The 13,990-nt window shown below is 50.8% G+C and overlaps 1 protein-coding gene across 1 annotated transcript in view; it reads right to left on the bottom strand.

Annotated features, from left to right (window-relative positions):
* Positions 1 to 10,697, bottom strand: part of HTR2A (5-hydroxytryptamine receptor 2A) — a 57,337-nt gene extending 46,640 nt beyond the window's left edge. The window contains exons 1-2 of the mRNA XM_055336002.1: positions 10,060 to 10,697; positions 6,189 to 6,389 (exon numbers count right to left, since the gene is read on the bottom strand). Of these exons, the coding sequence (XP_055191977.1) occupies positions 6,189 to 6,389; positions 10,060 to 10,471 (613 nt within the window). The 5' untranslated portion in view covers positions 10,472 to 10,697. The remainder of the gene's footprint in view (positions 1 to 6,188; positions 6,390 to 10,059) is intronic.
* Between the last annotated feature and the right edge of the window lie 3,293 nt (positions 10,698 to 13,990).

The raw sequence follows: 13,990 nt of genomic DNA, 5'->3' as shown, positions 1-13,990 counted from the left end.
AGTCAAACATCCAATAACTCTATCTCAATATTCTTAAGAGCTGTGAAATGCTGTGTAAATAGGATAAAGCCAGTTCAGCAAACCATAATCCAACCTTCTTACTTTTCTGCTAATTTCGGAGGTGACTGCATTAAAGGTCCTTACATGTACTTTTGTTTTTCTGTAGGAAAGACAATCTGAAGTAGGACTGGTAGGTCAAATGATAACTTTGGGGGATCCCTGGGTGGTGCAGCGGTTTAGCCCCTGCCTTTGGCCCAGGGCGCGATCCTGAGACCCGGGATCGAATCCCACATCGGGCTCCCGGTGCATGGAGCCTGCTTCTCCCTCTGCCTATGTCTCTGCCTCTCTCTCTCTCTGTGTGACTATCATAAATAAATAAATAAATAAATAAATAAATAAATAAATAAATAAATAAATAAATAAATAATAAAACAAAAAAAAAAACAACTTTGGCTAGATTGTCCAAGGACAATTTATATTCGCACAAGTAGGATATGAGCATACATAGGGTATCACTCTGGGTGTTTCCACTTATTTTAATTTTGCCTAATTAGGTGAACAATGGTAATACATCGTCTTACATTTCCATGACTGTTGAAGAAACTAAGCATTCTCCAATCCATCTGTTGTCCACTTTTCCGTATATTGTCCATTTCATGTTTCTGTTCATATTCATATTTCTTTCCCTATTGGGTTGTCTTTTTGTGGATTGGAATGTAGGTCCTCTTTGTAGGTTAGGAATATCAACCCTTGGTCTGTTCATGCACTGAAATTTTTCTTTTGATTTTGCTTCTATTTTTAGTCATAAAATTCTTTCTTATGTAGTCAGCAATGTCTTTATAGTTTGTCCATTTCTTTGATTTACTTAAAAAGCTATTGTACTACTAAGTTATCTTAAAATTACACAGAAGTCTAAATTGAGACTCAGGGTGAATGAGGAAATAAAACAGCCTTGTTGGATTATTTATGATCTTTTAAGAGAGATATCAGAGCAATGATTTGGGATGGAACTGCAATAATGAACAGAAAAGCCAAATAATTCAAACTTATTAGCATGGGGTGAAGGGAAGGATGACCTTATACAAGTCAGTAACACATGAAATAAGGAAAATGAACTGTTACAGAGGAAATCTTTGAAGTAGAAGACGGGAAGAATAAAAGTGATTTTTGTCAGTCATGACAGTGATGTAGACAGGCTGAATTTCTTTCTCAAAAGGCAGAGGTAGGAAGATTGTGTTTTAAAAATGTAAAAATATGAAAGGAAAAAAGATGGGAGAAAAATGAGATGAGAAAAGATGCAATGAAGAATCTCAAATGAGGAAGAGGTCTGTAATACTAGTTTCGAATAAAGCAGAGCTCAAGGCCCAAAACCTTGTCTCCAGGATTTAGAAAGATCAAAATTTGGAGTTCTGGATACTTAGCCAGGTTTCAGGAATTAAGATTCTGGAGTGAAGGGAAGAGAGAAAGAAGGTATTAGACTATTTCCCAGTTAGTCATCTATCAGTCTGTTAGGGGGATAGACTGAAAGGCTGAGTAGCTGAAGAGTTAGTAGCAGTCTCGTAGTGCTGAGAACACCTCAGGCTTTCATCTGAGGCCATGAAGGAATATACCCTAGGTGTAAGGATAAACTAAACACCAGTGTTTATGAAAAGCCAGCCTTAAATAAACTCCATCCTTGATTGGGTTAAGGGCATTTATTGTAACTGCCTGCTAACGCTAAAGCACCTCTTTCTGAGCAAGAATATTCACATTTTTAAAAAGCAGTGTCCAGTATTCAATAAAAAAATACAAGGGGTACTAATAGCCAAAATGAAAAAGACCCCAGAAAATAGAATATCCCAGGTGATTAGCTATCCAGACACCTGTGATTAACATTTAAGAAAACAGGTGAAAACATGGAGAATCATTCCAGAGAACTAAATACAATCAAATGGGCATTTTAAAACTGGAAATACAGTGACTTATTAAGGCTATAATACATTTGTTGAGTGGCAAATTATAAGTAGGTGGGGTGAGGATGATTAATCCAGAAGAAAAAGGAATAAAACTACTTGGATGGACTAAAGGCTTAAAGATGGAAAAATGTAGAAAAGTTGTTTGAGGCATAACCATGGGTAAGATTTCTCCCATCTGTGAAACTGGAGTCCAAGAAACGTATCAGGGAGGGAGAAGGTGGAAGAAGTAACACTGGAAAAGATAATGGCCAAGAATGTTGCTAAATTAACCAAAAGCATTGAATAACAAAGGATGGATATAAACACCACGCAGGGCAAACCAAAGCTAATGCACATCTATGCACATCACATTAAAGTTGCTAAGATACAAAGAAGAAATCCTAAAGCACCAGAGGGTGGCAAGAGATGGTGATTTCTAAGGGACACCGGTAAGTCTGACAGCTGAGTTCTCACAATCAAACAAAATTCTATAAGCCAGAACTTTGGAATAACACTTCTAAATTGTTGGAGAAGGGGAATCCCTGGGTGGCTCAGAGGTTTAGCGCCTGTCTTTGCCCCAGGGCGTGATCCTAGAGTCCCAATCCATGAGTCCCACATCAGGCTCCCTGCATGGAGCCTGCTTCTCCCTCTGCCTGTCTCTGCCTCTCTCTCTCTCTCTCTCTCTCTCTCTGTCTGTGTGTCTTTCATGGATAAATAAATAAAATGTTAAAAAAATAGTTGGAGAAGTAGAAACCTTGAATTGTGTATTAAGCAAAAATTTGCTTAAAATGAAGGCAAAAATAAAGATGTTTAGAACAGTAAACTGAAAGAAAACTACCTGGTTATTCTAAAATTCTTCAGAAGTAAGGAGTATTGAACTTAGGCAGAATCATGGAAATGACAAAAGCAACGAATGGCAACAGAAAGGGTCAATAGGTGGGAAATAGTGACTAGAACACTTAGGTCCTACGGGTTTTAGAAGGGTACTTAACATTAGACAATAGGAAAAAACACGGAAGACATGGGTAAATGAAGTTAAAATAGTCTACAGTTTTCCACTGTCTAAGAAATGTTAAAAGTAATTCGTGTTAGACTATTAAGTAAAAAAAAAATCACTATGAGAATTTAAAAGAATGGATAACAAGCTTATAAAGGAGACCAATGAATTCTTGATCAGACCACAGAAAGGCAAGGATAGAAACTAGAATATAGAATAAATGGGACAATAGAAAGAATAATAGAATTTATAAACCCGAATACTATGTACCTGGGCTCCATTAAATATAAATGGAGTAAAATTTTCCAATTAAAAGATAAAGATTGGATTTAAAAACTTGCACTGTTTATAAGCAATATACTTTAAATATTAAATCAGAAAGAAATGACAGTAATAAGATAGAATAAGATATATTCAGAGAATGATAACCCAAAGCATAGCTCTATTAATATCAGATGAAGTAGACATTAAGGCAAGAAGAATTACATTTAATAACGACGAATCAATATAAAAGATAATTTCAACTTTGTACGGAGCTAATAACCCAAGATAAGCTAGAAGATGCAAATAGCAGCCGAAGAAAGCCTAGAGTTGTAATTAAAGATAATATCTGAAAAGGTACCAGGGGGACAGAGACTTAGAACTAAGTTCCACGTAACCTTTAAAAGAATATTCCTACTTAGATATTTGTAGACCACAGTGGGGAAAAAAAAACAGTAATGACCCAAATTTATTTACTATAGCTAGGAAAAGAAACTTTGTAAGAATAATAACCCAACTAACAAAGTAATCCCAAACCAATTTAATTTATGAATATATTTCAGGAAGGCAAGGTCCGTTCAAATTCAAATCTATCAAGAAAACGAAGAGTTTCTCCTCTTCCGTCTACTGATATATCAATAGATGCTATAAAGAACTGTACACATTGGTAGAAGAACATGATAGATTGTATATGCAAAATTCCATCTGGACTAAGTATCTAAATGTAAAACAGAAATGGGAACACTAGAGGAAAATTCAGGATATTTGGGCTAAGCACCTTCCGGTTCTTGGTTTAGAAATTTTTTTTTTTTGAACCTTTCCCAATGGCCATCTCTTCAGTCTCATATCTCAGACTCGTGGTTATAGAGCCTGTGTAACCTCAGCTTTTTTGTTTCCTTATCTGCCTTCTTCCACCACCTCACCGGAGGCCTCCAAACATCTATCTTACTCCTCTTAGTATAGTCCGTGCTAAGCACCACAGTAGCTATGTTGATGATGATGACGGCTCCTGCTAGCACCCCCACAACCAAGCCGGCCTGCCTGTCTCCTGGAGTGATAGGTGAGTGGAGCGATGCCACCCTGTGCAGCTTATCTGCAGTTTCTTTTCTGTAAGGCGCCTTAGACCCTGTAGGTTGGTAGTCTTGGCTCAGAAACAGCCTTTACTAGTAGCACTATTGAGCTTGACCCTAAGATGGAGCAACGGGTGTCAGTAGGGCAGAAGGTAAAAGATGGGTGACTCTCTCACGGTCTGTCTCACCAACAGGAGAGCATAAAAGCGTAAAACTAGAAGAAACCTGACAATGGCATGGTTTGCTTCATTTGCATGTTTGCCCACCTTTGCTAAACACATGTGTTGAGGTGGTCCTTACTGCTGGTTGCACCTTGGTCACCTTACCATGGGCCAACTAAATCACAATGCTCCCCAAGGATTCCTTGGTGTGGCTGGGATTGAGAGCCACTAGGCCTTCATTCTCTCGCTCCTACTAGAATGAGCCCAAGATTGTCCAGGCCCAGAAACCATGAGGGTGTGTGTGTGTGTGTGTGTGTGTGTGTGTGTGCATGTATAGCAGAGATGGTTTCCTAAAGTAGGCGGTCAGTCAGCATTAAGAACTTGGTGCCGGAGGTTTGGGGTCCTGGCCCTGCCACTGGTCGGAGAGCTGATCCGCAAGCCGCAAGACCTCTCTATGCTTTGGTTCTCTAACCGATCAAATAAGCATAAGGTCTTCCAACCACTAGCATTTCCGTCATAAAATCAGCACTGTCCTATTTCCAAGCTGTGGGGTCTTGAGGAGGTCATTTCACTGGCCGGACCCCATTTCACTTGTTGCTCATCCATAAAAATTACTTGGGTTATTGGGCAACCTGGGTAGCTCAGGGGTTTAGCGCCTCCTTCAGCCCAGGGTGTGATCCTGGAGACCCGGGATCAAATCCCACGTCGGGCTCCCTGCATGGAGCCTGCTTCTCCTTCTGCCTGTGTCTCTGCCTCTCTCTCTGTGTCTCTCATGAGTAAATAAATAAAATCTTTAAAAAAATGGGCTACCAACTCCACAGAGGACCTCTTCAGCAGCAAGGCAAACAGGAACTGAAACACACCAAATGTCCTAGTGTGTCTGTTGTTAACTTGGATTTTTATTACAAAGCTGGGGGTGGGCTCCGTTTTTGGTGTCAACTCCTGCGATCTGTCATGTCAGTAGATGCTGGTATCTCTGTGGTCATAAGCAGGTGCAGTGTTCTTGGCCGAAAAGCTTTGCAGCTTGAGAAGAAACCCCAGGGAACTTTTGGTTATAAACCAAGGCTCCGAAGGTGACAGGTGCCATTGACTTAGCTACCTGGGAGCTGTCCCTTTGGCTTCCATGACCTGGGCTTTCCTGCTTGTTGGGTGACAAGCAATATTGACAGAAGGTCAATCCTGGTGAGAGGTGGATGTGTACTCAGTAAGTGAAGTGTGCTGGAAGCTTCTGGGGTGTGGTGACATAACAGGAGGAGGTACTGGGCAGGCGGAAATGCCTGTGGGGGCCTTGCCCCTCCGTCCTCACCTTCTCCCTCTGCGTCACGGCACCTGGTACCTTCTCTGGCCTCCAGAAGCTGTGTATCCTCCAGCATGGGGATCTGCTGTCTTGAATTGACAAGTCCAGTGATGATAAACGAGGAGGTCTCTGGGGGAGCTCAGGGGTTAGAGTAGTGAATCTGAAGGTGTGAGATGGGGGCGCAGAGCATTTGGAAGTGGCCACAGCACAGACAGTCCCCAGGTTGGCTCCATAGGTGCACCTGTTCTTAACTGTGCAGACTTACATTACGGGCCAGGGACCTTCATAGACTTTTTCTTCCTACAGCAAATCTGGTAATTGCCACAGTACAACCTACCTTGCGGCAACGACCACAAAACCCCCCTAGTCACCGTGTCAGGTTTTAGTGCCACAAAACAGAACGAGTCTCGTTGGAAGGCGCGAATGGTCATTCCCCCCGCCCCCCGTTGCAATTCTGTCCCCACTTACCCACTGATATGGTCCAGACAGCAATGATCTTCAGAAATGCCTTAGTTCTGGAGTTGAATCGGCTATGGTGGATGGGGTTCTGGATGGCAACGTAGCGGTCTAGCGAGATGGCGCACAGGTGCATGATGGAGGCCGTGGAGAAGAGCACGTCCAGGTAGATCCACACGGCACACAGTTTGCTAGGCAGAGGCCACCGGTAACCTGTGATGCGGAAGGTTAGTGTCAGTGAGGGACCTGGGGCGCCCATGGTGTGTGGAGCCCACCCTGCCAGGAGGGTTTCCATGGGGGGGGGCGCAGGGGGTGGCAAAGGGCAACACGAGACTCTTCAATATTTTAAAGATCCTAAAACAATTGTACTTAAGTATGGTAAGGTCACACTCGCTGGAGAATACAGGGTTTAAGAAATTTCTGGTGGCTGGAATTAAGCCAGTGTGTTGTGCTAAATAAAAATTGGGCTGTCTGCGGGATTTCTCTTCCTGTGCCCCCTCACATCTACCTTTTCTCTTTGTTTTTAATGAGTTAGAAGTCCCGCTGTCTTTTGAGCCCCTCTATTACGGTGCCTCTTGCTGGGCAGCGCCTGTACTCAATTCACATATTTGATGTACTTTGGGTTCCCTGGGGTTCAGCCCACCTCTTGCTCATTAGAACTGCGCACACGGGGATGTCATTTGATGGTCTCTCAAATGCTGTTGGTGTGAATAAATAAATGATTAAAAAGTCCAGATTGGGAATATTATTATTCGGAAAAATAATTACATAAAGCTTTAGGTATTCAGCTCAGATTTCGGTGTATATGTGTGTGTATGTGTGTGTATGTGTGTGTGTGAAACCCACCAGAAAAGTATGGTGCTCTTGTCGTCATAAGTGTTCAAGAGCAGTGGTTCTCAAACTTTAGCAAATCTCAGAGTGTCCTAGACAGGGTCTTAAAATGGTGCTGCTGGAAAATAATAAAACAAAGTAGAATAAAATAAAATAAAATAAAATAATAAAATATATAAAATGAAATGAAAAAATAAAGTAAAATAAAAATAAAGTAATATAAAAATAAAATAAAAAATAAAAATAAAATAAAATAAAATGAAAAAATAAGATAAAGTAAAATAAAAACGACAAATACCCACCATTTGTTTCGACGTGGATGGAACTGGAGGGTATTATGCTGAGTGAAATAAGTCAATTGGAGAACGACAAACATTATATGGTCTCATTCATTTGGGGAATATAAATAATAGTGAAAGGGAATAGAGGGGAAGGGAGAAGAAATGGGTAGGAAATATCAGAAAGGGAGACAGAACATAAAGACTCCTAACTCTGGGAAATGAACTAGGGGTGGTGGAGGGGGAGGGGGGCGGGGGGTGGGGGTGACTGGGTGGCGGGCACTTAGGGGGGAACTTGACGGGATGAGCACTGGGTGTTGTTCTGTATGTTGGCAAATTGAACACCAATAAAAAATAAATGTATTATTAAAATAAAATAAAATAAAAATAAAAATAAAAAATAAAATAAAGTAAAATAGAATAAAAAATAAAATAAAATAAAATAAAAAATAAAGTAAAAGTAAAATAAAATAAAAAATAAAATAAAGTAAGATAAAAATAAAATAAAATAAAAAATAAAGTAAAAGTAAAATAAAAATAAAATAAAAAATAAAGTAAAAGTAAAATAAAATAAAAAATAAAAAATAAAAATAAAATAAAACAAAATAACAAAATAAAATAAAGTAAAATAAAAATAAAATAAAATAAAATAAAATAAAATACAAATAAAATAAAGTAAAAATAAAATGAAGTAAAATGAAATGAAATGAAATAATAAAATAAAATAAAATAAAATAATAAAATAAAATAAAATAAAATAATAGAATAAAATAAAATGGTGCTGCTGGGCCCCCCCCCCGGAGCTTGTGATTCTGGACTGTGCAGTGGGGCAGGAGAGAGTCATTTCTAACACGTTTGCGGGGGGGGGCTGCTGGCCCGGGGTAACACTCTGGAATCAGCGGCAGCGCTTTTCCTCCGGTGCTCAGGAGGGGGGCAGAGCTGGGCCCCAAGTTCCAAAGCTCCCCCGAGGATGAGGATGCCAATACGCGAAGCACCACAGGAGGGGGGTGCACGATGCATATGCTACGTGCCCTGTCGTAGATGTACAGGGGCGTCGAGGGGTCCCGCAAACCCAAAGTGTTTTGGTGGCCGCGCCAGCGAGCTGCACCGAGCACCTGTGACAGGGCAGGTCACAGAGCGTCGCCGTTTCTTTACACAAGCCCAGGCCCACGAGGCTGCACGACCCCTGCGTTTGCAAACCCACCTCCCGAGTGCCCCCCGCTAGGCTTAGGCTTGCATCCTGCTCGCTGTCCTAGCTTAAGGCCCTTCTCTCTGATTGTATTTGCACACCCACCCGCACGCACAAACTTGAGCTGAAACGAGAGCCTCGCCGCCCTCGGTGAGCTCGCAGCGGAGGTCGGCCCTGGGGCTCAGGTCTGCGGGAGTCGGGCTGGGGGTGGGGGGGGGGTGGGGGGCGGTCCCGGGAGGGGGCGCGGCTCCCGCTGCCGCTCGCCGCTGCGAGCGCCCGCCGCCAGGGGGCGCCGTTGCACCCCGAGCGGGCCTCGCCGCCTCTGCTCCTCACCTGCCCCGGGGTCGCGCCCCCCCGCCCCCGCGGCCCGGCCCCCCATCCCCCCTGCAGCGGGCTGGGTGCCCTTCCGGGACCCCTGGGAGCCAGGCCCCACTCCCGGGCTTTGCCTTGGACGCGGCGGTGGGGTCTAGGAGGCGTGTCCGGGAACCGCAGGCGAATTTGATGAAATCATTCTGGGGTGTCGGCTGAGCGGTGCAGCAGGGAGGGGGGCTGGCCTTGCCCTGAGCGCTTTCCACCCGGTGCACCCCGGCACCTGCTCCCCGTTGCCCCTCTCCTTCCCCCCTGCACCCCCCTCCTCCTCTCCTCGCGGGCTCGGGTGATGCATACACCTGTGTATTCTGAGCCCCCAAGACTCAGCTCTTACAAAGCATTTCTAGCTCCGGGTGACGGCTACGGGCCTGTGTCAGCAGCCTAAATATATTTTTCCCCCTCCCTAAATGTTCTTTTTGAAAGAAATCCGGCTGTATTGCTCATAACTGGAAAAGAGCATGGCATTCTGCTCCCGGCTGAGGGGTCTGACCGTCCCCGGGCTGGTTGGTGGAGAGCGCAGGACTCATCAGTGCCTTCCCCACCGGTTTCCACCCTCCTCCCAAACACACTGCGGGGAGTTGACGGGAGATGGTTACTCTCCAGGAGTTGAGGGGGTCATTCAAAGGCAAACTTCCAAATTAACTACTGGGGGTGGGGGTGGGGTAGGGGGGTGGGCGGGGACGGCAGAAACTGGAATAATTCATTCACTCTGAGGCAGAGGGTGCATATCTTAGCATTAAACCCAACTGTGTCCCACTAGTGTTCCCAGGGACCTGGGAAGGTCTTACCCACTCCGTTAGAAGTGCTGAAAACTGTGTGTGACAAAGACACAACAACAACAACAGCAACAGCAACAACAACAACCACCACCTGTTCTGTGCTGAAGGCTGGAAGATCTGGGCATACATAGAGGCGGAAAGCAAGTGGCTTCAGGATGACAGATAAATTACTGCCGGACGACTCTGTCGGGGGCACTTAAAGTGACTACATTACAGCGTCCTTGTCCCAAAGCACAACACTCTCCGGTGATAATAGGTTGTCTGAGCTTTTCGAACGTGCAAGCTCACTTTGAGACTGGAGGAGTGTAACAGGGGAGCCCCTGGTCTATGAATAAACCCTGGTGGTCAGCTGGGCCCCTGGGCCCGGCTCATCTGCTCGGAGCATGCACATGCTGCGCGTACCCGGCGGGTACAGCTGGGAGGCTGCTGCCACTCACCATATAGGATGGTTAGCATGGACACGGGCATGACAAGGAAACCCAGCAGCATATCAGCTATGGCAAGTGACATCAGGAAATAGTTGGTGGCGTTCTGCAGCTTTTTCTCTAGGGACACTGCCATGATGACGAGTATGTTTCCAGCAATGGTCAGAATAATCACGACCGCTGTCAACAGAGCCGACCAGTTTTTTTCCTGGAGATGAAGTAGGGAGAAGCATGGTGGCGAGAGGCAGCCCTCGCAGGAGAGGTTGGTTCGGTTTTCTGCATCCACTGTCCAGTTAAATGCATCCGAAGCGTTCGCGTCTCCAGCGTTCAGGTCGTGGCCGTAGAGCCTTGGGTCCCCGTCTGATGGCATTAAGGAGCTGGTGGTTGGGCTCAAAGGAGCATCATCCTCAAAGAGGACATCCATGTCTCAGCCGGAATCCGGAGCGCACGAAGTCCAGAGAAAGTCACAAGTTAGAGCCTCGGCTGGCCCTGCGTCCCCCTGTCCCCTGTCTCTGTCACACGGCAGCGGGCGCACCTGCTGGGCTCCTGCGGTCGCCTCCTTTCTCCCATTGTCCCCCCGGGAGCTGGACTGCAGTGACTCTTTGGATCTCCTCCCTTCACAACGTTAGTGGAGTCTTGTTGGGTGTCACTTCTTTCCTTCTTCTTTTTTTTTTTTTTTTTTTGGTTTTCCTTCAAAGCAAGGTCAAAAAAAGCAGACTGAACTTTTTAACACAGACGTTGCAGAGTTTCGAGCATTCCGGGAGAAGGCTGGGATCCCGGCCGGAAAAGAAAAGTTTTGTGGTTCCCGGGCGTCCCATGGGCCCTGCCTCGGTCCGCCGGTGACGCTGGTGCCACTGGTTGGGCCTCCGCAGTCCGGGCACCGCGTGCGCTCCCGGGCGGAGGCGGCAGGGGGCGGGGGACGGGGGGGGCGGGGCGGGGCGCGCACCGGCTCCGGGACCCGCAGGTCCGGACACCCCGGGGTCGCGGCAGGTGCTCGGGGCGCCGTCCCCGGCCTCGGGGCTCACCCGCCGCGGCCGCCGTCGGGAGCCGCAGCTCGCACCGTGCCCCGCGCGCAGGAGGAGAGCAGCGGCCGTGAGCAAACGGGGGCAGACAAGTTCCCACGCGGGGAGATCCGCCTCGACATTGGGAACGTCGTGGCCACGCGCCGTCTCGAGCCGGAGAGCAGGTGCGCTCGGAGATGCGACGCGGCGGGGCACTTAGGTCGGTCCCCGGGGGCCGCACCTGAGACCGGCTCCGGCGTCCTGCTCCCGAGGCCGCCGCACGGGCCCTGCTCCTCCCGCGTCGCGCGGCATAATGGGGCGGTAATTGGATTTCTGTTTTGCTGACTTCAAAACTGCGTGCGCGAGTGGAGCCGCTGGCAGCGCTGCGCGGTCTGGGCGTGCGGCCCCCGCCCCCCGCCCCCCGCCCCCACCCCGCCCCCGCCCGTGGGCTCGGCCCGGAGATCCCCACCTCCCCCTCCCCGCCCGGGAGCTCGGCCGGGCGACCACATCCCGCCTTCCCGTGGGCTCAGCCCCGTGACCCCTCCCCCCCGGGCTCGGTTGGGCGCCCCCTCGCCTCCCAGGGCTCAGCCCGGTGACCACTCCCCCTCCCCGCCCGAGGGCTCAGCCCGGTACCCCCCACCCACGCTGGGCTCAGCCCGGCGACCCCCCTCCGCCTCCACAGTGGGCTCAGCCGGGCGACCCCCTCCCCCCCAGTGGGCTCAGCCGGGCGACCCCCTCCCCTCCCGTGGGCTCAGCCCGGTGCCCCCCTCCCCTCCCGTGGGCTCAGCCCCGTGACCCCCCCCCGGGCTCAGTAGGGCCCCCCCTCCCCCCCAGGGCTTAGCCGGGTGACCGCTCCCCCCTCCCCGCCCGGGAGCTCGGCCGAGCGACCACAGCCCGCCTTCCCGTGGGCTCAGCCCCGTGACCCCCCCCCGGGCTCGGTTGGGCGCCCCCTCGCCCCCCAGGGCTCAGCCCGGTGACCACTCCCCCTCCCCGCCCGGGAGCTCGGCCGGGCGACCACAGCCCGCCTTCCCGTGGGCTCAGCCCCGTGACCCCCCCCCCCCGGGCTCGGTTGGGCGCCCCCTCGCCCCCCAGGGCTCAGCCCGGTGACCACTCCCCCTCCCCGCCCGAGGGCTCAGCCCGGTACCCCCCACCCACGCTGGGCTCAGCCCGGCGACCCCCCTCCGCCTCCACAGTGGGCTCAGCCCGGTGCCCCCCTCCCCTCCCGTGGGCTTAGCCCCGTGACCCCCCCCCGGGCTCAGTAGGGCCCCCCCTCCCCCCCAGGGCTTAGCCGGGTGACCGCTCCCCCCTCCCCGCCCGAGGGCTCATCCCGGTACCCCCCAGGGCTCAGCCTGGCGACCCCCCCTCCGCCCCCCGTGGGCTCAGCCCGGCGCCCCCCCACCCCTCCCGTGGGCCCAGCCCGGCGCCCCCCTCCGCCCCCGTGGGCTCGGCCGAGCCGGCGCGGGTGAGAAGCCTCCGGGAGCCCCCCGGGGAGCCCCTCCCGGCACGCGGACGCGAGCCCAGCGCGGGACCCTGTGGCCGCGGGGGGGATGCCCAGGAGGGCGCCCGCGCTCCCCGCCCCCTCGGTCCGCGGGCCAGACGCGGGGGCGGCCACAGCCGGGCGGCGGGCCCCGCGGGGGTAGTGGTTTTCATTCCACCCCCCCCGCCCCCGCCCCCACCCCCCCACCCTTGTTTCTCTTTTCGGCTCCACGTTAACCTGGGGAAGTTTGTGGCTTTTCTTTCTTTTTTTTTTTTTTTTAATGTGAGACGCTGGAGAGGCGGCGTTTGACGCGGAGGCGGGGCAGGTGCGCGGGGGGGGGGGCGCAGGTGCGGTGGGCGGCGTCGGGGGGGCTGGGCGCTCAGGCACCCGGGGCGCCCCCAACTATCCGCACCAGGGCTGCTGGTTTTTTTTTTTTTTTTGGAACTTATTCCAAGCATGTACCGTGCAACGGACTAGTCTTCCCTGGAAGCGCTTTGCCCGAGAGAGAGCTCGTTCATTCGGAGCCTCACGCGTGGAGCAGAAGGTTCCCGGAGGATCTGAGGCCCCCTCCTGCCGTGTGGGGACCAGGAGCTGCGCCCGCGGGTGCAGGTGCAGACTCCGGGCCTCCGGGTCTGCTCCGACCCCACTGAGGAGTGTCGCCCCCATGGCGGGGGGCTCCTAGGTTCCAGCCCCACCTAGGGCTGCCCCAGATCTGCTCCCTGCGTCTCTGCACCTAGCTGGACCCCGTCCCGGGTGACTCCTCTCCGCTCCCCTCTACATACCCAGCTGCCTACCTGGGGCCTCCGCATCCCCCTCTGCCCCCCCCCCACCTGCCCGGGCCCTGGGGCATCTCTCCACCCCTCCCCTGGGTGGGTGCACTCAGCGTGGCTCCAGCCGCAGCCCCCTCCTTCACCTGCGGGGCCCTAGTGTCCACTGCCACTTGCGTGCACTCGGGTTTCCCATCCTCTAGCCCAGGTCCCACCTGCCTTCTGGGCTGCAGCGCCTCCCTCCCGGGGTGGGGTGGGGAGGATCCGCCCTGTGCCCCTCCCCCCTCCCCTCCAGCTGTGCGCTGGGAGCCCAGGCTCCTTAGTCTTGAAACCCAGCTCTGTAAGTCAAACAGTAGACCCTGGTCCTTAAGTCCTCCTGGAGTCTCTGTGTTCTCAAGGGCCGCCTGGGTGAGTCATTGAGCGCCTGCCTTTGGCCCAGGGCGTGACCCCGGGGTCCCGGGATTGAGTCCCCCATCCGGCTCCCTGCATGGAGCCTGCTCCTCCCTCTGCCTGTGTCTCTGCCCCTCTCTCTCTCTGTGTGTCTCTCATGATTAAATAAAATCTTAAAAAAAAAAAAAAACAAACTCTGTGTTTTCACCTGTAAATGGGATATAGGGGTACCTCCCTCAGGATGGTAGTCAAACTAAAATGAGGGCGTTAAATATCTAACCCGACGTGCTTAACCCAACTAATGTTCT

This window comes from Nyctereutes procyonoides, unplaced genomic scaffold (assembly GCF_905146905.1).
Source record: "Nyctereutes procyonoides isolate TBG_1078 unplaced genomic scaffold, NYPRO_anot_genome, whole genome shotgun sequence".
NCBI classification, from domain to species: Eukaryota; Metazoa; Chordata; class Mammalia; order Carnivora; family Canidae; genus Nyctereutes; species Nyctereutes procyonoides.
The sequence above is the reverse complement of the archived record's forward strand: the minus strand, read 5'-3'. Positions and strand labels throughout refer to the sequence as shown.